General features: G+C 38.8%; 1 protein-coding gene across 12 annotated transcripts in view; it reads left to right on the forward strand.

Moving 5' to 3' along the window:
* The window catches only part of LOC105477937 (HEAT repeat containing 5A), a 123,101-nt gene that overhangs the window by 48,490 nt on the left and 50,437 nt on the right, over positions 1 to 24,174 (forward strand). For all 12 annotated transcript variants that reach the window (XM_071100366.1, XM_071100360.1, XM_071100359.1 and 9 more), the window contains 6 exons: positions 5,159 to 5,268; positions 10,680 to 10,843; positions 10,925 to 11,100; positions 18,966 to 19,071; positions 20,020 to 20,210; positions 22,096 to 22,255. In XM_071100366.1, the coding sequence (XP_070956467.1) occupies positions 5,159 to 5,268; positions 10,680 to 10,843; positions 10,925 to 11,100; positions 18,966 to 19,071; positions 20,020 to 20,210; positions 22,096 to 22,255 (907 nt within the window). The remainder of the gene's footprint in view (positions 1 to 5,158; positions 5,269 to 10,679; positions 10,844 to 10,924; positions 11,101 to 18,965; positions 19,072 to 20,019; positions 20,211 to 22,095; positions 22,256 to 24,174) is intronic.

Here is a 24,174-nt window from a genome sequence, read left to right on the forward strand (position 1 = left end):
GTTCACTGCAGCCCCAAGCTTCCAGGCTTAAGTGATCCTCCAACCTAAGCCTCCCAAGTAACTGGAACTACAGGTGTGCACCACCACACCCAGCTAATTTTTTACATTTTTTGTAGACACAGGGCCTCACTATGTTGCCTAAAGTGGTCTCAAATTCCCGGGCTCAAGCGATCTTCCCGCCTCAACCTCCCAAAGTGCTTAGATTATCTTGTGAGTCACCATGCCTGGCCTACATATTTCTGAGACTATTCTTTAGCTGTTCATTAAAATGTTAAAAATGTCTTCTAATTTTTTTATTAATATGCATTTATTATTTAAATGTCAGATGTATCAGTCTTTTACTCTTTGGTTAGTACTTTTTTTCTTTTTGTTTAAAAATTCTTCCTGGCTGGGGGCAGTGGCTCATGCCTGTAATCCTAGTGCTTTGGGAGGCCGAGGTGAGAGGATTGCTTGAGACCAGGGGTTTGAGACCAGCCTGAGCAACATAGCGAGGTCTCATCTCTACCAAAATAAATAAATAAATAAATGAATAAAGCCAGACGTAGTGGTGCTCACTAGTAGCCCTAGCTACACAGGAGGCTGAGGTGAGAATGGTTGCTTGAGCACTGCAGTTCAAGGCTGTAGTCTTGATTGCGCCACTTCTCTCCATCCTGGATGACAGAGCGAGACCCCAGTTCAAAAAAAAAAAAAAAAGTCTTCCTTACTGCAAAGTTGTATTTTCTTATATTTCTCTCTGAAGTGTTTGAAGGTTTGTCTTTCATATTTAAGTCATCTGGAACTGATTTTTCTATTTGGAGTGAGCTTGGGATCTGTCTTAGTTCATTTGTGCTGTTATGCTGCTATCACAAAATACCTGAGGCTGGATAATTTATTAAAAAACAGACACTAGGTCAGGAGATCGAGACCATCCTGGCTAACACAGTGAAACCCCTTCTCTACTAAAAATACAAAAAATTAGCCGGGCACGGTGGCGGGTGCCTGTAGTCCCAGCTACTCAGGAGGCTGAGGCAGGAGAATGGCCTGAACCCAGGGGGCGGAGCTTGCAGTGAGCCGAGATTGCGCCACTGCACTCCAGCCTGAGCGACAGAGCGAGACTCCGTCTCAAAAAAAAAACAAAAACAAAAACAAAAAAAACCAGACACTTATTTCTAACAGTTCTGGAGGCAGGAGTCCAAGATAAGACACAAGCAGATTGGTGTCTGGTGAGAACCAGCTGTTTGCCTCCAAGATGGCACCTTGTTGCTACATTCTCTAGAGGGGAGGAACTCTGTGCCTTCTTCATCTGGCAAAGGGATAGAAGGGCAAAAAAAAGGGCCAGACTCCCTCCATGAAGCCCTTTAATAATGACTTTAATCCATTTGTGAGGGCTTTGCCTTCATGACCTAAACACCTACCAAAAGGCCCTACCTCCCAACAGTACTGCATTGGGGATTAAGTTTCGAATACATGAATTTTGGAGGACACATTCAGACCATAGCAGGATTCAATTTCGTTTTCTTTTTAAATGTGGATAACAAACTGTCCCGTACTTTACTAAAAAAATCCATACTTCCTTCAATGATTGCCATTCACTTCTGTCATGTATTATATTCTCATTTATGCATGATCTATGCCTGTGGTCTCTATTGGTGTGTTTATTTATATGCCAACATGTTATCTTTATAATACATTTTGTATGTTAGATTAAGCCTTTTGACCTTATTCCTCTTTAGACATATTTTGGCCCTTCATGTACTTTTGATCTTCTACTGAAATTTTATTTGGGGCTGGGCACAGTGGCTCACGCTGTCCTAGCATTTTGGGAGGCTGAGGTGGGCGAATCATTTGAGGTCAGAAGTTCAAGACTAGCCTGGCCAACATGGTGAAACCCCGTCTGTACTAAAAAAAAAAAAAAAAAAAAATTAGCTGGGCATAGTGGCACATGCCTGTAATCCCAGCTACTCAGGAGGCTGAGGCAGGAGAATCGCCTGAAACCAGGAGACAGAGGTCACAGTGAGCCAAGATCATGCCACTGCACTCCAGCCTGGGTAACAGAGTGAGACTCCATCTCAAAAAAAATAATAATAATAAGATAAATTTTATTTAAGATTGCATTGAATCTGTGGATAAATTTGAAGATAATTCATAGTTTTACAATACCCATGAACATGATACCTCTTTACTATTATTGAGGTATTTTACAAAGTTTAAATTTTTTTCTAAATAAAGGTCTTACAAGTCTTTTTAAAAACTTTACTCCCAGGTACTTTGTATTTTTGTTGTAATTATTAAATAGATGGGTATATAGTATATATAGTCTGTTTATTGCTGCCTTATAAAAATGTATTTGATTTTATATCCAACCACCTTACTGAATTTTCTCATATCAAACATTTATTTGTAGATTCATCTAGATTTTTCCTTTTACAATATTGTTTCTCTCTTCCTTATGTGCTAACTATGTTAGAGAACTGCCATTTAAAACTAAATAGAAAGGGTTAAATAAAGGGAATGCTTTTCATGTTTTACTGATAGAATGATGTTTGCTCCAGCTTTTTTAGTAGCTACTCTATCAGATTAAGAGAGTAACCTTCTATTCCTAGTTTGGTTTGGTGAAAGTTTCTTAAAATGAATGGGTTTTACACTCCTACCATGGGTGCAAGCTTTGTCTCAGAGCCTTGTGTTGGTATTGATATTTGTGTGCCTACTCTGGTTTCAACTTATGTCTTGTTTCATTTTTTTTAAATGTATGTTTGCTTGCTTTCATTGGCATAGGGGTTGATTGGCCTTAGAAAAGTCTCTTTCTATAAGTATAAAATGCAAATTGTCTTTTATCCTGATAAAAGATTTATTTATACTTACCTAAGTAAGTAGCAGGAAGGCCCTGCAGGGAGTATAATCTGCCCTCCTAATGAAAGCAGAAACCAATAAAAATGCTTTTCTAAATTCTTACTTTGTTCTATTCATCTTTTTAAAAAACATACACATGCACGTCTCCAAACTAAATTTTTTTATAGTTAAAATAAGTGAATGTTGCAGGATTTTTAGAAATATAATTTCCTTACATCTTGTGAATATGATTGAAAGACTTTTCATATGTTAGCTATTTATTTCTGATCTGGCCTTAGAGAAATATAAAAATGCAGTGGATTTATTCTTAACTTTGGTAACTAAAAAATTCTACTGAAATAGAGGTTTTTGTTTTGAGACACTATTTCAGTCTGTTGCCCAGGATGGAGTGCAGTGGTGCAGTCATAGCTCACTGTATCCTCAAACTCCTGGGCTCAAGTGATCATCTGGCCTCAGCCTCCCAAAGTGCTGGAATTACAGGCATGAGCCACCATGCCCGGCCCTACCCAGGTGTTACAATTATGTTTGCTAAGTAGTATTTACCAAGCTGAAAGATACTAAATGGAACCAGCATTTTAAAATATGCAGTGATAAGTCAATAGATAACTCCCCTTTCTTCTAGAGACTAGAAATAGCAAGCATTAGTTTTCTAGAAAGTGCAGTTGGCCAGGCATGGTAGCTCATGCCTGTAATCCTCACACTTTAGGAGGCCAAGGTGGGTGGATTACTTGAGCTCAGGAGTTTCAGACCAGCCTGGGGAACATAGTGAAACCCCATCTCTACAAAAAATATAAAAATTTAGCCAGACATGGTGGCCCACACCTGTGGTCCTAGCTGCTTGGGAGCCTGAGGTGGGAGGTTCACTTGAGCACAGGAGGTTGAGGCTGCAATGAGCTGAGATCACGCCACTACACTCCAGCCTGGGCAATGGAGCAAGACCCTGTCTCGACAACAAAAACAAAAAAGAAAGTACAGCCTGGGCGCGGTGGCTCACACCTGTATCCCAGCACTTTGGGAGGCCGAGGCGGGTGGATCACGAGGTCAGCAGATCGGACCGTCCTGGCTAACATGATGAAACCCCCTCTCTACTAAAAATACAAAAAATTAGCCAGGCGTGGTGGCACTTGCCTGTAGTCCCAGCTACTCGGGAGGCTGAGGCAGGAGAATCACTTGAACCCGGGAGGCAGAGGTTGCAGTGAGCCTAGATCGCGCCACTGCACTCCAGCCTGGGCAACAGAGCAAGAGTTCGTCTCAGAAAGCAAAATAACAAAAAAAAAGAAAGTACAAATGACTCAACATTGTGAGAATTTCTTAGAGAACCTAGAAAGCTCATGCCATAACAGTTTAGCAGATTTATTCCAGTGACATAATAAAAGTAATTTCATTGAACTTCTGTATAGCTAAGGATGAAAACCATACTCTTGTTGATAACATAGCTTGTTAAGAGTAGTATTCCTGGCCGGGTATGGTGGCTCACACCTGTAATCCCAGCACTTTGGGAGGCCGACGTGGGTGGATCACGAGGTCAGGAGTTGAAGACCACCCTGGCCAATATGGAGAAACCCCGTCTCTACTAATAATACAAAAATTAGCTGGGCATGGTGGCGCATGCCTATAGTCCCAGCTACTCGGGAGGCTGAGGCAGAAGAATTGCTTGAACCCAGGAGGCGGAGGTTGCAGTGAACCGAGATCTTACCACTACCACTCCAGCCTGGGTAACAGAGTGAGACTGCATTTCAAAACAAAACAAACAAACAAAAAACAGTAGTAGTCCTTCAGCAAATATTTGTTGAATGAATGAGCATTGGTAAAGTGATGTCTTAACACCAATAGGAAAGGTGAATAGAAGATAAAGAAGAGTACATGAAAATGAAAGGAGAGAGTGTGAAGAAAGATCATATTTTGTGGCCAGGTGTGGTGGCTTGGGCCTGTAATCCTAGCACTTTGGGAGGCCGAGGCGGGAGGATTGCTTGAGCCCAGGAGTTTGAAACCAGCCTGGGCAACATGGCAAAACCCGTCTACCAAAAATACAAAATAAAATTAGCCAGGCATGGTGGTGCAACCCTGTAGTTTCCAGCTACTCAGGAATCTGAAGTGGGAGGGTGGTTTGAGCCCAGAAGACAGAGGTTGCAGTGAGCCAAGACCATGCCACTGCATCCCAGTCTGGGCTACAGAGCTGGACCCTGTCTCAGAAAAGAAAAGTAAAGCAGTACTAATGTTTGTTAGTAAGTTACATAACTAATTTATATGTTAAGATGTTAAGCTGTCAATTTTTGTGTATTGTTATATAACTTAACCACTTAAGATACACTTTTTCTTTTATTTTAAGGCTTTCTTCAATACTAAAAATGTATGGAAGTCCTTTGAAAACACCATCAGTGGTTTATAGACAAAGACTTTATGAACTGTTGATTTTATTACCTCCTGAGACCTATGAAGGTATGTGCCTTAGACTAAAATGTTTTATTTGTGACTAATATGGTTCCTGGAACATTACTGTCACTCATTAAATATTTAAATGAATTATAATGGCAGTTATTTAGTGCCTTGTTTCTAGGAGGTTTAGGGAGTTCAGTCCTAATCCATGTGTTCACCATCTTATAGTAAAGAAATACATTTGGGGTTTTGTTTTTGTTTTAATTTTTTTGAGACAGGATCTCACTCTCTCACCCAAGCTGGTGTGCAGTGGTATGCAATCATGACTCACTTCAGCCTTGATCTTGGGCTCAAATGACCCTCCAGCCTCAGCCTCCTGGGTAGCTGGGCCTACAGGCACACCACCATGCCCAGCTAATTTTTTGTATTTTTGGTAGAGACGGGGTTTCGCCATGTTGCCCAAGCTGGTCTCAAACTCCTGGGCTCAAGCAATTCTCCCGCCTTGGCCTCCCAAAGTGCTGGGATTACAGGTGTGAGCTATTTAGCCCAGCCTAAAATAAGTTAAAAAAAAAAAAAAAAAAAAAAAAAAAACAGGCTGGGCGCGGTGGCTCAAGCCTGTAATCCCAGCACTTTGGGAGGCCGAGACGGGCGGATCATGAGGTCAGGAGATCGAGACCATCCTGGCTAACCCGGTCAAACCCCGTCTCTACTAAAAAATACCAAAAAAACTAGCCGAGTGAGATGGCGGGCGCCTGTAGTCCCAGCTGCTCGGGAGGCTGAGGCAGGAGAATGGCGTGAACCCGGGAGGCGGAGCTTGCAGTGAGCTGAGATCCAGCCACTGCACTCCAGCCTGGGCGACAGAGCGAGACTCCATCTCAAAAAAAAAAAAAAAAAACTCCTTCTTAAGGCCAGGCACTGTGTTAGAAATTGTATGTATCAAATCTCATTTATCCTAGGATGATACAGTGAGCGAGTTACATTTTTCTTATTTGGCAAAAGGTTTAGGTTACAAAACCAACTCGAGCACATATCAGGTAAAGAGTGGAATCAAGATTAAAACATAAATTTACCTCATGCTGTGCTGCTGCCTTTTCTAAGTAACCTACTTAGAGACTTAACAATCATAGCTTAGTGATATGTCTATCTTATTCTTTGCCATCTATCAATTTAAAAGTTACTTGCTAGATATCTAGTAAAAAGCTGAGAGATAATTTCTATGTTTCACAGCTCAGATAACTGTTAGGTTGTGACAAAAGCAATTTCCTTCAGATTTTTACAATAGTATCTTGAAATTTATTTTCAGACTAAAATAAAAATTTTTTTTTTTGAGACAGCATCTTGCTCTGTCGCCCAAGCTGGAGTGCAGTGGCGTGATCTCGGCTCACTGAAACCTCTGCCTCCTGTGTTCAAGCGATTCTCCTGCCTCAGGCTCCTGAGTAGCTGGAACTACAGGCATGCACTACCAAGCCTGGCTAATTTTTTTGTATTTTTAATAGAGACGGGGTTTCTCCACGTTGGCCAGGCTGGTCTCGCACTCCTTACCTCAGATGAGCCACCCTCCTCAGCCTCCCAAAGCGCTAGGATTACCGGTGTGAACTCCTGACCTCAGGTGATTCACCCTCCTTGGCCTCCTGAAGTTCTAGGATTGCAGGCATGAGCCACTGTGCCCAGCCAAAAGGACTGCTGCTCAACTCTTCAATAAGTATTTAGGAATACAAGAATCTTGACTTAAAATGTACAGTGTATCTTCTGATAAATAATAATGGAAGCTTTTTTTTTTTTTTTTTTTTTGGAGACAGGGCCTCACTCGGCCACCCAGGCTAGAGTGCAGTTGTGTGATCTTGGCTCACTGCAGCCTCAACCTCCCAGGCTCAAGTGATCCTCCCACCTCAGCCTCCCAAGTAGCTGGGCCTGCAGGTGTGCACCACCACTCCCAGCTAGTTTTGTTTTGTTTTTTTTTTTAAATCCTTTGTAGAGATGAGGTTTTGCTATGCTGCCCAGGTTGTTCTCAAATTTCTGGGCTTAAGTGATCCTCCCGCCTCGGCCTCTCAAAGTGTTGGGATTATAGGCATGAGCCACTGGGCCTGGCCTGATGATGTAAGTCTTACCCTTGAAAAAACCTGAATTAGAGGAAAAAGTCTTGAAGTCTTCTACTTTTTTTTTTTTTTTTTAACTTGGATTTTCTCAGAGTTGGAGTTTGGAAATGCAATCAGGAGTCCTAAAGGAATAATGAATATACATATATATATATTTCAAATCAGTTCCAGAGTGTTCATTAGGAGACAAAGTCAGGACTTGCTGTGAACTTCTGGAAAAAACAAACTCTAGGCCAGGTACATTCGCTCACACCTATAATCCAGCTCATTGGGAGGCTGAGGCAAACGGATCATTTGAGGTCAGGAATTCGAGACCAGCCTGGCCAACATGATGAAATCCCGTCTCTACTAAAAATACACAAAATAATTAGCTGGGCATGGTGGCACATGCCTGTAGTCCCAACTACTCAGGAGGCTGAGGCAGGAGAATCCTTTGAACCCAGTAGGCAAAGGTTGCAGTCAGCCAAGATCACATCACTGCACTCCAGCCTGGGTGGCAGAGATTCTGTCTCTAAATAAATAAATAAAGTTCTGATTTTATCAGTTCCTCCAATGTGTTGTCAAAGAGTCAGTGTCTAGGACATAATAAGAAATTGCTTTTGCCACGTGGAATGTATCTAAGAATTGAAACAACTTTTCTTCATGACTGTCCAGCAGATGTAGATGTCTTAGAGTGACTTAGTTTTCCGAAGGATTGGCGTAAAAATTGAGTTCTTAGTTTTTATTTCCTGTCTTAGTTTAGGTATGGATTTCTTTTCAAATATCTTAATATTCTCTACACTGAAAATAACTCATCAGCAAGTTAGTCATGCATTTTTATACAAAAGCTTATTTGCATTTCAAAATTATCTTAATTATCTTTAGGTACTTTTTCCAGGGACAGTTGGGAAAGTAATCACTTTTAACTGAGAAGTAGAGATTTTCTACTATTTTCACACATAGCTGTAGGAACAAACATACCTTGTATATTGTACTACCAAAAGAATTATTTTGCTGAGTGTCATATACATAAACTTAGACATTCCTTTGAGCAACTCTCATTTGCTCAATCTTTATGACTTCATTGATCCCTGTCCACTCTTCCTAATTCCTGTACGTAAGCTCTCCTTTCCCTAAATTTAATAGTGCTTTTGTTTTTATCTTTCATGAAACATAATAGTTCCTACCTTCCTATTATAGTTATATGTATGTATTGGTATCCCATAGTGTATACTTTCTTGAAAGGAAGATTAAATAAAATAAAATCTTTCTCTGTAGCTTATTAAACACAATCTGGATGGATGAGTGATTCAGCACACTGGTTAAAAGCTCAAATTCTGGAGCCCAATTAACTGGGTTTCAGTCTGACAGCTGTGTGATCACCATATGATCTCTGGCAAGTAATAAATTCCCGATTCCTGTTTCCTTACCTGTGAAACAACATACTAACCTGACGTTATTAGGTTACTATGAGGGTTATATGTAAAGCTTTTAGTACCTTTCCCGACACATATTAAGTATTCAGTAAGCCAAGCACTGGGTGTAATCTCAGCTATTCAGGAGGCTGAGACAGGAGGATCACTTAGGCTTGGATTTAGAGATTAGCCTGGGCAATATTGTGAGACCCCATCTGTTAAAAAACAAAAAGTAAACTTCAATAAATATTTGTTGTTACCACTGTTACTGCTGCTAATGATACAGAAAGTGATGGCAAGTAAACCCTTCCTAACTCATCCTACCGCTTCTGATCATTGGATGTCACCCCAGTCCTCATTTCATCCTGATGCAATTGTTCGAAGAAACACTTCGAAGAGTGTAAACATTTTTCTAAGGGAATTTCCTGCAGTACTTAAGTTACAAACTGGCAAAAACCATTTAAGCTCTCTGTGGATAAGATTTTTTGATAACCCAGCAGAAATTAGGATAAAACATCTTTGAGGTGATAATTGCAGTCAATGTGATAAATGGATCAGCTTTTCAAAGTGTATATGTTAGAGAGGCAACCATATGTTGTCTCTTGTGTTATGGGAGAACACAATACCACTTATGAACTAACCTGCACCCACCCTGCCCACCACCAGAACCAAAAATGAGCCCCTTCTAGATCCAACTACCAATTTATTTTTTTTTTTAAGTACAGATAGAAGAACAAATTAAGCTATACCAGGGGCCTATAATCATAAAAACTCAGACTGTAGAAAATTGTACGAAACAAATAACCTTGTTTCTTCAAATAAATTGCCAGAGAGGGGAAAGGTATAGGGAGAATACTAAATTGAAAGAGACAAGATAAACTAGCTGCAATGTGTACACTTTACCTAGATCTAGAAGCAACAAAAACAGGTGTTTTTGAGATAGTTGGAAATTTGAATACTGAATGGGTATCTGATGTTCAGTGGTTTTTTTTTTTTTTAAACAACATGAGATTATATAGCAGGATTTTGTTCAAAATAAAATGTGTTTCACTTTAATGATACACAATGAAATATTTATGAATGAAATGATGTGCTGCCTAGGGTTTTCTTAAAAATAATGTGGAGGAATGTGGGATCGGGAATGGGGATGTAGGTGAAATAATACTGTTGCAGCTGGTAAAGGTGAATAATGAGCATATGCTGGAAGGGGTAGGAGCAGGCATCATCATAGTACTATAATTTATTTATGTTTGAAATTTTCCATAATAACATGTCTAAGTTTTTTCAGGCTAATTCTTTTTTTCTTTTTTCTTTTTTTTTTTTTTTTTTTGCTTGAGGTGGACTCTCATTCTGTTGCCCAGGCTAGAGTGCGGTGACTGATTTCTGCTCACTGCAACCTCTGCCTCCCGGATTCAACCGATTCTCCTGCCTCAGCCTCTGAGTAGCTGGGATTACAGGTACCCGCCACCATGCCCAGCTAATTTTTGTGTTTTTAGTAGAGATAGGGTTTTGCCATGTTTGGCCAGGCTGGTCTTGAACTCCTGACCTCAAGTGATCCCCCTACCTTCATCTCCCAAAGTGCTAGGATTACAGGTGTGAGCCACCATGCCCGGTCTCAGGCTAATTCTTATAAATTTTTTCAGACTGTGCTTTTTTAAAAAACAAACCTGCTTTTGTAAATCTATTTTTACATCTATTTTTATATTTCATGTCATTTTTATACCATCAGGTATGTACACACACACACACACATACACACATACTTTGAGATTTTCTTTTAGTATCAATTCTTAACCTTGTGACTAGCAACACATAGTTGAGCCAGTCATTTCTAGGGCAGTTTTCAAGAATGAGAAATAAAATCTTCGGCTGTGATATGTTAAAGTTGGCCAGTGGGTGCATTAAAGCTCAACCTGAGTTTTAAACCCCATACTCTCACCAGATAACCAATAGTACTAATTGCTCTTTTTCTGTGACTCAACAGGAAACCTCTGTGCTATCCTCAAAGAGCTGGCTGCTGACTTGACTGCCCCTGATATTCAGGTGTCAGCATCTACATTTTTACTTCCACCCCTCTGTCATCAGGATGATCTTTTGATATTAAGTCCTTTGTTACAAGAGACTGACCATAGATTTATTGAAGAACAGGTATGGCCATTTTTTACTCTTGAGTAGATTCAATCTGTGAACAGTGATCTTAAAACCTTATATACTTTTTTTCCCTTTTAGCTCCTGCTTGGTAATGGTGTTGCTTGCGGAAGTCTTGAATATGACCCTTATTTGATTTATGAGAAAGATGTAGAGGGAGATTCAGTGCCTAAGCCCCTGCCTCCAGCACTATCAGTTATTAGTTCTGCAGCCAAGCTCTTTGGGGTTGTATGCGCTCATGTGGGAGAAACTCAAAGGTAAATATCTTCAATGGTTCAGTGAATGGAAAATAGAGAACTGGTGGGTAAGAAGAATGTTGCCAGAGATCTCATTAGCGTAAATAATTTCTTATAAATGACAGGTGAAGGTGAAATAAAAGTTCTTGTTTTATTATTCATTTGACTAATATTTAATAAGAAATGATTTAAATGCCTAAAACCACTAGAACTGTTGTGAATACAATACTTTGCCCACAGTTAGCTTATCGTCTAGCTGAAAATACAAATGAAAAATAATGACATAAGAATATTGATTTATGAGCAGTCATTACAAAGACACATACTAGGTTTTTTCTTAGACTAGGTCTCATAGGCTTTCTTACCTTGGAAACTTTTTGGAAGCATTATAGGTCCAGGGATTTGTCTTCAATTGGAGGGATTTTAAATGGTTTTTATCAGTTCACTTAAAGTGAACTTCAGACCCGTGGTCCCCAACCTTTTAGGCACCAGGGACCAGTTCGGCAAAAGACAATTTGTCCACTGGATAGGGATAGGAAGAGGTTTTGGGATAAAACTGTTCCACCTCGGATTATTAGGCATTGTGAGGGGTGCACATGATCCCTCACATGCACAGTTCATAATAGGGTTCACACTCCTGTGAGAATCTAATGCCGCTGCTGATCTGACAGGAGTTTGGCTCAGATGATAATGCTTACTTGCCTGCCACTCACCTCCTGCTGTGAACCAGTACCAGGCCATGGACCAGTACCAGTCTGTGGCCCAGGGGTTGGGGACCCCGTGCTTTAGAACACACACACATACACACACAAAGATAATAGATGTTTAATTAACTTGATTGTGGTAATCTATTTCACAATGTATATATGAGCAAAACATCATTAAAAACATCATGTTGTATACCTCATACTATGTAGGGACTTCTATCCTATGCTATTGTATGTGAAAAATTAATAAATACAAGATGGCCTCCCCCAAAAATGGACTTTCGTTTTGAAAAACCAAAGGATGATAATGATTCCTCATTGAGAATGATAGTTTCTTAATTAGTAACTGGACATACACATTTCTCAGGCATCAAAATCCACTATCCAGGAAATTCTGTTACTATCGGAAAAACTAAATGGGAAGTGAATCTCTCTCATAGGCTATTGTGGCTAATAATAGTTTACAAATCACTGTTATCCACACTGATTCATTCATTCATTTCCTGTCTCTCGACCAACAACAATGCATTTGACTAGATCATAGCTTTTATTATATCTTCTTATCCAGTTATGTCTTCCAGAGGATACCAGTTAGAGAATTTACCTTGATGTCTTTGGTGAAGACTTAGAAAAATATTTTAGTTTCATCACCAACACCTCTCTGAAACAGGTCTTAGAATAATTTGCTTTCATTGCGTAGAAAAGTGAATGAAATTTATACTGATTTTTACTAGCTTCAGTTTCAAAAGATGTTTTTTCCAAATGCATTTGTAGTGTTTCCTGTATATACTGTAACTATAAGGTTATGGTGATAAGAGAATATATGACTGAATTGTTAACGAATGAAGAGGAAAATTACAGTGATTTGGAATATTCAAAGAAAGATTCATGGAGAGGATGAAATTTGAACTAGTCTCTAACTACCTTTTTATAGAGCATATAATTACTTTAAAATAATTAATTTGGATTAATATACCAGTAACTACTGTGGATAAAACAGGGCTGGCCTTTTAAGCAAAGTATTTAAATTAAGGATGTTCTTAAATGGTTCCACTACCTTTGATGGGTCTAAAGTGGAAAAGCAAAAAAGAAAATATGCTTTTTACAGCCTTTCCTCTTAAAAAAGTGATTTTATTATTCTAGAGAAGTTTTCCTTTTCAGATTTATTGCCTAATTATAGTTTCATGAAGATCCTTTCTTATTAAGTTTAATGAATTTTTTAATGTGCTCATAGTTTTTGTATCCCCACCTAAATTATAATAATAATAATGAATATTCAAGGAAGGGAGGTTTTGTCTGTTTTAATAAAAACATTGAGAACAGATAAAAGCAAACCCTATCATTCTGTTTGGATTCTAACAAATTTGGAACAAACAGGATTCTAACTGTTTTGGAATAAAAATAGTAGATGACCAGGCACAGTAGCTTACACCTGTAACCAAGCACTTTTGGAGGCCAAGTTAGGCAAATTGCTTGAGCCCAACAGTTAAGAGCAGCCTAGGCAACGTGACAAAACCCCTTCTCTACAAAAATACAAAAATTAACTGTGCATGGTGGTGTGCAACTGTAGTCCCAGCTACTCAGGAGGCTGAGGTGGTAGGATCACTTGATACTGGGAGTTAGAGGTTGCAGTGAGCCAAGATCTCGCCACTGCACTCCAGCCTTAGCAACAGAGCAAGACCCTGTCTCAAAAATGTAAATATAAAGAAGTGAACCTGGCAAGATCCCAGGTACAGAAAGTGGGTTATAAGCAATATCAGCAGTCTCCAGTAGGTGTCGTTACAGAACCAGAAGATAGAAACTATATGAATAGTGAAGTTAAGTTTCTAATTTCCTATTGTCCCAGATATGATATTTATGTAACATATCAGGCTGTTTGCTTTTCAGCCATACATTTGAGTTATGGAGAAGAAACGTCTTAATTAAAGTATCTATATTTAAACAGCAACCAAGTATTTCAAGCCATTTTGTTATTATTGTGGTTAGCCTTATGTTTAAATAGTTGTATAACATGTGGTTGTCCTAAGGTTGGAAATAATATATTATTTAATATAAATTAATGCACAATTTATTCACAATTTATTAATGCATACGTAATTGTCTTTTAAATTAGTTGATTCTCTATTCTGACTGTAGGGTTCTAACGCAAAAATGTTTAAAGGTTGGAAAGTCAAGATATTTTATACAGAAAAGAAATAATATTGATCTCAATCATATATTATTTGTGGTTACTTTTTTTTTCTTTGAGACAGCCCAGGTTGGAGTGCGGTGGCTCACTGCATCGTCTGTCTGCTGGATTTCAAGTGATTCTCCTGCCTCAGCCTCCCAAGTAGTTGGGATTACAGGGATGCATCACCATGCCTGGCTAATTTTTGTATTTTTTAGTGGAGATGGGGTTTCATAATGTTGACCAGGCTGGTCTCAAACTCCTGACCTCAGGTGGTCTGCCCACCTCGGCCTCCCAAAGTGCTAGGATTATAGGCATGAGCCACTGTGCCCAGCCTGTGTGTGGTTACTTTATTTTATGTTTTGTTTTGTTTTGAGACAGAGTTTCACTCTGTCACCCAGGCTGGAATGCAGTGGCACCATCTCAGCTCACTGCAACCTCCATCTCCCGGGTTCAAGTGATTCTCCTGCCTCAGCCTCCCGAGTAGCTGGGACTACAGGCATGCGCCACCGTGCCCGACTTTTATTTTTAGTAGTGACGGGGTTTCGCTGTGTTGTCCAGGCTAGTCTGGAACTCCTGACCTCAGGTGATCTGCCCACATCAGTCTCCCAAAGTCCTGGGATTACAGGTGTAAGCTACTGCTCCTGGCCTGTGTTTGTGGTTGCTTTTAAATAGATTTTCACCTAATTGCAAAGAATGAGTTCCTTAATTCACCTGAGGATTGTTCCACCCTTGACGTGCACATTGGAATTATCCAGACAAATTTTAAAGATACTGAAGATCCTGATTAGTATGGTATGCATAATGTGGGGGTGGGCACTGAAATTTTTTAAACCCCTTAGGTGATTCTGATAAATGGACTGCTTCAACAAATTATGTCACTTGTGAATGGATGGACAGAGAGGAAAAGCTTAAACAGTTATAATTCTCAGTAGTAAAAAATTTTGCCATTATATACCCTCTGTCTAAAAAGTATTATTTTGTTTTTGTTTGTGGTTACTGTTTTGTTTGTGTATACGTGTGTACCCTCTGTCTAAAGGGTATATAATGTAAAATGTATGATGTAAAATAAGTCAGCATTTTCAAATGTTACATCTTCGCCCTTTATTCAGTTAACTGCATTTTTATTCCATCTAGACTTAAAACTTTTAGTACCTATCATTTCATTCCAAACTGATAATTATATGTTATAATTGATACTACTTATGAGTACTAATTCAGTATTACTAAGTCATCTCCATCTTCCTGAAGATCAGAATCTTTTGTTGAGATCTCTATAGGAATTGGTGTCATATATCTTGAATCCTTGATTAGTTAATAGTATATTCATTCTCTTTCAGGATTGGGGGCAGAGGATGAAGAAAAAGATTTTGAGCTCTGACAATCCTGTTTTATAGTCTTTGGTCCATGAATGTGGTCAAGAAGTAATAGTATAAGTCAACTTATAGTACAGAATGACATAATTCTTAATCTCTAACCTTATGTATTTTTATAACTTTAAGTGTGATACAATTTCACAATAACAGATGTAGGATATGATCTAATAATGACGTTATAGGTTTTTAAACTTGGGAGCTTGATCACACAGTTATTCGTAATTCCCCTTTGTTGTCACATTTACCCTCCATAATCTTCCTATAGGGTGCTTTGGGCATAAATAATGTTCTTGGAAAAAAAAATGCTGGCCGGGCGCAGTGGCTCATGCCTGTAATCCCAGCACTTTGGGAAGCTGAGGCGGGTGGGTCACGAGGCCAGGAGATCAAGATCATCCTGGCTAACATGGTGAAACCCCATCTCTACTAAAAATACAAAAAAATTAGCCAGGCATGGTGGCGGGTACCTGTAGTCCCAGCTACTCGGGAGGCTGAGGCAGGAGAATGGCATGAACCAGGGAGGCAGAGCTTGCAGTGAGTTGAGATTGTGCCACTGCACTCCAGCCTAGGCGACACAGCGAGACTCCATCTCAAAAAAAAAAAAAAAAATGCCTTAAATATGCACTTAAACAATGGACAGAAAGCTTTTTTTGTTTGTTTTTTTAATTTTTTTTGAGGCAGCATCTCGGTCTGTCATCCAGGCTGGAGTGCAGTGGTGCGATTTTGGCTCACTACAGCTTCAGTCTCCCAAGCTCAAGCAATCGTCCTGCCTCAGCTTCCCAAGTAGCTGGGTCTACAGCCAGGCACCACTACACTGGCTAATTTTTTTTCTCTTTAGTGGAGATAAGGTCTCACTATGTTGCCTAGGTTGGTCTCAAACTCTTAGGCTCAAGGGATCCTCCTGCCTCTGCCGCCCAAAGTGCTAGGATTACAGGTATGAGCCACCAGAAAAAGTTTCATATGCAAGATATTTAGCATGTTATTTGTAATAAGAAAAATTAGAAATAGCATAAATGATCCAAACTAGGAAGTTGGTTAAATAAATTATATTGCCAGAATATATAATATTAATACCTATTCACTAATACTATTATAGTGAAACCATATAATAGTTAATAAGATGGGAAAATCCCTGATAATGTTGTTTAGGGGAAACAAAATAAGTTATTAACAAAGTATGTACAAAACGATCTCTGTTTTCTAAAAATTTATTCATATGTCTAAGGGAGAAAAGACAAGAACAAAGATGTCAAAATGTTAATGGCGGCTCTTTGTAGGTGGTGGGATTTGGGGTAAATTTTTCATGTGCTTTTCTGAGTTTTTCAAATTTATTATAACAAACACAACATTGATGTAAGGAAATAAGTACTTTTCTAAGTATTGCTAGTACTCCACCATTTTATTACATTTTACTTTCATTTTTATTTTTTATTTTTGGAGACGGAGTCTCGCTCTGTCACCCAGGCTGGAGTACAGTGGTGCCATCTCAGCTCACTGCAGCCTCCACTCTTGGCTCAAGCAGTTCTCCTGCCTCAGCCTCTCAAGTAACTGGGACTACAGGCATGCGCCACCATGGCTGGCTAGTTTTTGTATTTTTAATAGAGATGGGGTTTCACCATGTTGTCCAGACTGGTCTCAAACTCCTGACGTCAGGTGATCTGCCCACCTTGGCCTCCTAAAGTGCTGGGATTATAGGTGTTTGCCATTGCGCCTGGCCTTTATTACATTTTATAAGTTGATTTTATACATACTGCTTTCCCCAACCCATATGACGTACACATAGCTTCAAACCTTCCTTTTTACTCTTTTAACTCCTTGTACAATTAGGTTTTTTAAAGGCACGATCCCCATGTCTATTCTGATTTGATAACAAAATTGCCATTTACAGGACCGCTTGCCTTGTAGCCTCAGTAGAATGATGGAGATCTAGTTTTAAAGGACTTAGGGATATTATTGAAAGTACATTAAGGTCAGATAAAAGTATATCTGTATTTTCATGTTCAGCTAGTCATGCCCTGTGTTTAATTACCTGATCTGTTGTCTTTTATGCTTGCTCAACAAGCACGCCTGACTGTCTACACTACATGCCAAACACAAGTTATTAGGGAGATGAAGATAAAATTATAATCTTTACCCTTCTGCCATCAAGATAATTTACGACTGAAAAAGTTATCTTCAGTATATTTCAGGTTTCTCATTTAAAGGCGGAAAAGAGGGAAAAGGAAGTATAGGGCATAGAAACAATGTTTTAAGAGAGAAATTAATGGTAAAATAGGGTGGTTTATTTTATGGTTACATGTATTTAATCTTGACATAAGGAATTAAAACCTCTGTTCTATAAGGACATGAAATATTGTTTATATTTATCTTAATTAGAATTGTGAAAATTGGAACATTTTTCTCACCAGTAGTCGAATGGTTGAATAAATTTTAGTACATGTACATAATGAAATTTGGATTTAGAAACGTTATAAAAGAAGAAAAATGACCAGGCACAGTGGTTTACCCTATAATCCTAGTACTTTCAGAGACCGAGGCTGGAGGATCACTTGAACTTAGGAGTTCAAGACCAGCCTGAGCAACACAGTGAGGCCTTGTCTCTTTAAAAAAAAAAAAAAATTAGCAGGGTGTGGGTAATGTGTTCCTATAGTCCCAGATACTCTGGTGGCTGAGGCTGGAGGATCACTTAAGCTCAGGAGGTCGAGGCTGCAATGAGCTATAATTGCATCTATAGCTAGCCAGAAGCAGCATAGCTCTTTGAATCCCCAACTATGCTTTGAAAATATACTTTGGACTATACTATATGTAAAACAATTTTAACCCTTGCTTTTTTCATTTAACATTACCTTTTTAGCACTTTTCAAATCATTTTTATTCTTCTTTCTTTCTCTGAGACAGGATCTTGCTTTGTTACCCAGGTGGAGTGCAGTGGCATGATCATAGCTCACTGTAACCTTGAATTCCTGGGCTCAAGTGACCCTTCTGCTTCAGCCTCGTGGGTAACTAGGACTACAGTCATGTGCCACTATGCCTGGCTAACTTTTTAATTTTTTGTAAAATAAGAGGTCTCACTGTGTTGCCCAGGCTGGTCTTGAACTCCTAGCTTCAAGCAGTCTTCCTGCCTCAAATTCTCTGAGGCTATGTGTTACATATAAATTTTTGTGGAGTTATATCAGTATTGACTACTTTTGTTGGTATCATCTCAAATTTTAGTTTTCCAGTTATTGGAATGTACATTCTCACACTTAGAATTACTGCAGTCGTTTAAAGAACCTAAAGTGTGAAGTTTAAATTATATTCAGAGGCCAGGGGCAGTGGCTCATGCCTATAATCCCAGCACTTTGGGAGACCAAGGTGGGCAGATCACTTGAGATCAGGAGTTCAAGACCAGCCTGGCCAACATGGTGAAACTACTACTCTACTAAAAATACAAAAATTAGCCGGATGTGGTAGCACACACCTGTAATCCCAGCTACTTGGGAGACTGAAGTGAGAGAATCTCTTGAGCCGAGGAGATAGAGGTTGCAGTGAGCTGAGATGGTGCCAATATACTCAAGCCTGGATGACAGAGCGAGACTCCATCTCCAAAAAAAAAAAAAAAGTCTTTTTGCTTTTAAATCCTGTTATTTCTGATTGTAGGCTTCCTATATTGGAACAGCTTTTGGACAGTATAAAGCACACAAAAGGAGCTCGTCAGCAAGTGGTTCAGTTACATGTTGTTTCTTCAGTTTCTAGTTTCTTGAAGGTAATTCTGTTTGTTTATTTAAATGTTTGTTTCATTTTTTAAAATATTTGTGGCCAATGAAGTTTGTCGGAGGATGATGTTTTTAAAATGCTCTTTTTTCCTTCGTTTTTCTTAATCTCCTGATGAAAAGTTTTCAGGATTTGTAATTCTCCTTTAACTTTTTGTCTACATAAAACTTGTTAGAAATCAAACCTATGGGCCGGGCGCGGTGGCTCAAGCCTGTAATCCCAGCACTTTGGGAGGCCGAGACGGGCGGATCATGAGGTCAGGAGATCGAGACCATCCTGGCTAACACAGTGAAACCCCGTCTCTACTAAAAAATACAAAAAACTAGTCGGGCGAGGTGGCAGGCGCCTGTAGTCCCAGCTACTCGGGAGGCTGAGGCAGGAGAATGGCGTGAACCCGGGAGACGGAGCTTGCAGTGAGCTGAGATCCGGCCACTGCACTCCAGCCTAGGCGACAGAGCGAGACTCCGTCTCCAGAAAAAAAAAAAAAAAAAAAAAATCAAACCTATGATCTCTGCATAGAGCCATGCGTTAACCTACCAATCCTGATATCCTGGGCCAGGGATTGATGGACTATAGCCTGTGGACCAAATCCAGCTCATTGTTACTTATGACTTACCGTTTCTACGTACAGTAAAATATGATAGACTTCATTAGTCGCTTATTTCGTGGACATCTCTGTTAATGTTCTTTCAAACCATTTATACCTTAATGATAATTGATTGCCATATTGCTGCCTGGAGGTTTAAAATTCTAAAGTGCTTTGTGGAAAAAAAAAAAAGGAATTATATTTGTATTATCAGTGTGGATTTTTGTGTTCTTATTTTTAAGTAGTAATCCAAGTATGAACATACTTGGATTTGGTTATCCAGAATATACATTCCTAACTGGATATGATAATTTACTACAATTGTAAGTTTGGGTTGTTCTTTACATATTTCAGTACGTGGCTCTCTCCAAGGGATGTTTAGGTCCAGAAGAATTGAAAAGATTTGCCCTAACATTAGTTACGGGAGCCCTAGAAAGTACCAACCCCTTGCTGAGATGTGCAGCTGCAGAGGCGTGGGCTAGATTAGCCCAAGTGCTTGATGATGGAGCTTTTACTGCTGGATTAGCTCAAGTTAGCTTTGACAAGTAAGTGAATTTCTTATTTAATACTCAGGGGCTATGTTTCAAAACTGGGTATAGCTTTCTGGTTTGTTGGAACTAGTAAGATCTTCATGCTGAGATTTAACTAAGAAAAATTGTCAAATGTTGACTGCTTTAAAATAAAGGAAAGAAAATAAAAATTGGCCTGCTGATCTTGGCACGTAAAACTATTACTATTTCAGCTATAGTCTTTATATAATAAAGATCAGAATCTATATGAGTGATATAATTGATCATCAGTGGGATGGACTTTAGGATAGTGAAATATTTATACAGTTTTATAATGTAAAATGTATATATGATAAGTAATAAGAACAAACTACAGGAAAAAAGACTGTAGGCTGCAGATAAGGAAACAAACGGTACTTTCATGTCTTTTTTTTTTTTTTTTTTTTGAGATAAAGTCTCGCTCTGTCGCTCAGGCTGGAGTGCAGTGGCACGATCTTGGCTCACTGCAACCTCTGCCTCCTGGGTTCAAGCAATTCTGCCTCAGCCTCGCGAGTAGCTGGGATTACAGGCACATGCCACCACCCAGCTGTTTTTGTATTTTTTTAGTAGAGACGGGGTTTCTCCATGCTGGCCAGGCTGGTCTCAAACTCCTGACCTTGTGATCCACTCGCCTCAGCCTCCCAAAGTGCTGGGATTACAAGCGTGAGCCACCGTGCCCGGCCTGTACTTTCATTTCTATCAGTTGTATAACTTTCAATAGATTACTTAATCCTCTCAGCCAGTGTTCTTCTATTCCAGGTGGTACTGCGCTACCTACTTAAGAATGTTAAGGTAAATGAGATAGTAAATATTAAAGTAATATGGGGAAAAAGCCTACAAATAAAACTTTGTGGTTGTATTATATATCTATAATAAGTTATATTAGGAATGGTGCTGGTAGTATTCATAGCACTTTGACCTTGGAGTCTACTCAATATGTATGTCTGATTTGAAATCTGGAGTCAGGTTATTAACTTGGCTCTAATCCCAGCTCTACCATTTGATAGTTGGTTACTTTGTGAGAGCTATTTGAGCTATTATTTTGGTTTCCTCATCTATAAACAGGAACTGATAATAGTATGAATTTCAGGGTTGTTGAGAGTATTAAAGAAGGGCTAAATATAAACCACTTAAATGAGCACACAGTAATTTCTAATAAATTCCTAATAAACGTTAACTTCTCATATTTAATTTTATTTAATTTATTTTTGAGACAAGGTCTTGCTCTGTCACCCAGGCTGGAGTACAGTGGTGTGATCGTGGCTCACTGCAGCCTCGAACTCCTGGACTCCAGCAATACTCCAGCCTCAGCCTCCCAAGTGACTGGGTCTACAGGCTTGTGGCACTATGCCCAGTTAATTAAAACAAATTTTTTTTTTAGTAGAGACAGGGTCTCATTATGTTGCCCAGGCTGATCTCAAACTCCTGGGTTGAAGTGATCCTCCCGCCTTGGCCTCCCAAAGTGCCGAGAGTACAGGCGTGAGCTACCACACCTGGCCTATTTAATTTTAAAATCAAAATTAAGTTGAAACTCTATGAAATTGAAGTATCTCAGCATTTGAGTTTTTAAAATGTAACTTAATGATAAAGTAATAATAATGTTTGTCTTAAAAACCTTCTTCATGTGTATATATGAAAGACATTGAAACTTTTCATACTAAACTAATCAATAATATGAAGACGTTTTGATTCAAAATGTTTTCCTTTGCAAGATGCCTTTCGGTTACTTCAGAATTTTTTATTAGTTAGCCAAAAATATATTTCTAAATTTTGCAATTATCCATATAAAAAGCTTTGCCTAAGTGACAATGTACATGCATTAGTTTTTGGTTTTTTTTTCTTTTGCAGTGATTACCATTTATTTTTATTTTCATATTTACAGATTGAAATCAGCAAGGGATGTGGTTACCAGAACAGGACACTCATTGGCCTTGGGGTCCCTACATAGGTATTTAGGAGGAATAAGTTCTTCTCAACACCTAAATTCTTGTATTGGAATCCTTTATACTTTGGCACAGGACAGCACTTCCCCTGATGTGCAGGTGGGTACCTCATGTGATACTTCCCTTGAAATTCATGATTTGTAGATGATGCAGAATGTGTTTATATTGAACATTAATAATTTGTGAATATGGTTTTCCCCCCATAGTAATTGTGGAAGCCATTGTTAACCTTGATGGATTTTTAAAATTAAAATCTTCTCCCACACTCAGAATGTCTGAAGTCAATTTCATTGTGTTTTTCTGAAAACGTATCTCTGTTCCATCTTAATAATAGCACCGGGCTAGAAGTGGTGGCTCACGCCCATAATCTCACACTTTAGGATGCCGAGGCAGGTGGATTGCTTGAGCTCAGGAGTTCAAGACCAGCCTGGGCAACATGGTGAAACACTATCTCTACAAAAGATACAAAAATTAGCCAGGCATGATGGTGAGCATCTGTGGTCTCAGCTACTCGGGAGGCTGAGGTGGGAGGATGGCTTGAGCCGGGGAGACAGAGGTTGCAGTAAGTCCAGATTGTGCCACTATGCTCCAGCCTAGACAACAGAGCCAGACCCTATCTCAAAAAATAATAATAATACTAAATAATAATAATAGCATCTACTATTTTAAAGAACTTAATAGGTCCAGGTGTTACGATACATTCTTCTAAGTCTCGTAGTAATTCTCTTAGTCCTCATAATAATTTGTTAGGGTGTATAGCCCATTATGGGGAAATAAAACTGAGGCTTAAGAAGCTAAGCAACTTGCTCACAACTGAAAAGCTAATAAATCATGGAATCAGATCAAGAACACAAGTCATGGACTCCAAACTCCTGTTCTTAACCACTTTATCATATCGTTGTACATATCTTACCCATTTCTGTCAATAAAATCATCATTCTCCTATCTTAATCAAATATATGATTTTTATTTCTCCTGTTCTTTTACTCCCCTTCTGTCATCTTATCTGTCTCCCTTATTAATGTGTGCCGAATTACTGTCATAGCCTCCTAATTCGTCACATTTTTAGTCCTTTTCTTTCCAACTCTCTCTAGATATAAGGCTAAATTCATTTTCCTAAAAGATTTTCATCTTGCCACTTCCCTGCAGAAAAGCTTGACAAAGTGCTTATTGCTTCTTGAATCAACTTCTTTATTCCAGTCCCATCAACTGACTCCATAGATGTTTTCTGTTATTACTTCAAAGTGTTCACTTCTACAGATGATTTATCCACATGTCATTCTCATGTCTACATTTACATTATTTTCTTTTTCTCTTCTCTCCTTACATGCCTATTTGATATTCCACATCTTTTAGTCTTTTAAGATCCAGTATAACCACCATCTCATCAAGCTTTAATCCAGTTAGCTTTCCTTCTCTGAATTACCATATTACTACTTGCCTCCTCCACTTCATCTAGTACTTGACTGAATTGACTTACAAGGTTTCCATTTTTCACCCGTCTTTATATATAGTACTTTTTGCTTCTGTTATATTCTTCTCTCTCTTCAACAAGTCTATTCTGAATGTGCCTAGTTTTATATTGAATACCTTTTTTGTTGATTAATTCATATACTTTCCACAGCTCCCAGTGTCATTTCTGAATTTTCTTGATTGCTGTCTCTCACCTAACAAATAGAAGCTCATTTTTGCAGCGTTTAAAGTACTGTAAGCTTTCTTATACATCCATTGATAAGAGGAATAAAACTTTTTCAGTTCATTTTCTGAAGAGAGAGCTTTTAATTTACTTCTTGTTATGGAACATTAAAACATACACAAAATTAGAAAGTATACTATAATGAATCTATTATACCCATCACCTAACTTCAGTGGTTATCAGTATATGGCCAGTCTTTTTTCATTTAAACCATAGTGTGTGTGTGTGTGTGTGTGTGTGTGTGTGTGTGTGTGTGTGTATCTGTGTGCGCGTGTGCACCTGTCATAAATGTACATATCTATGTACAAACAGTACATTATGT

Source organism: Macaca nemestrina, chromosome 7, assembly GCF_043159975.1.
Source record: "Macaca nemestrina isolate mMacNem1 chromosome 7, mMacNem.hap1, whole genome shotgun sequence".
Classification (NCBI taxonomy): domain Eukaryota; kingdom Metazoa; phylum Chordata; class Mammalia; order Primates; family Cercopithecidae; genus Macaca; species Macaca nemestrina.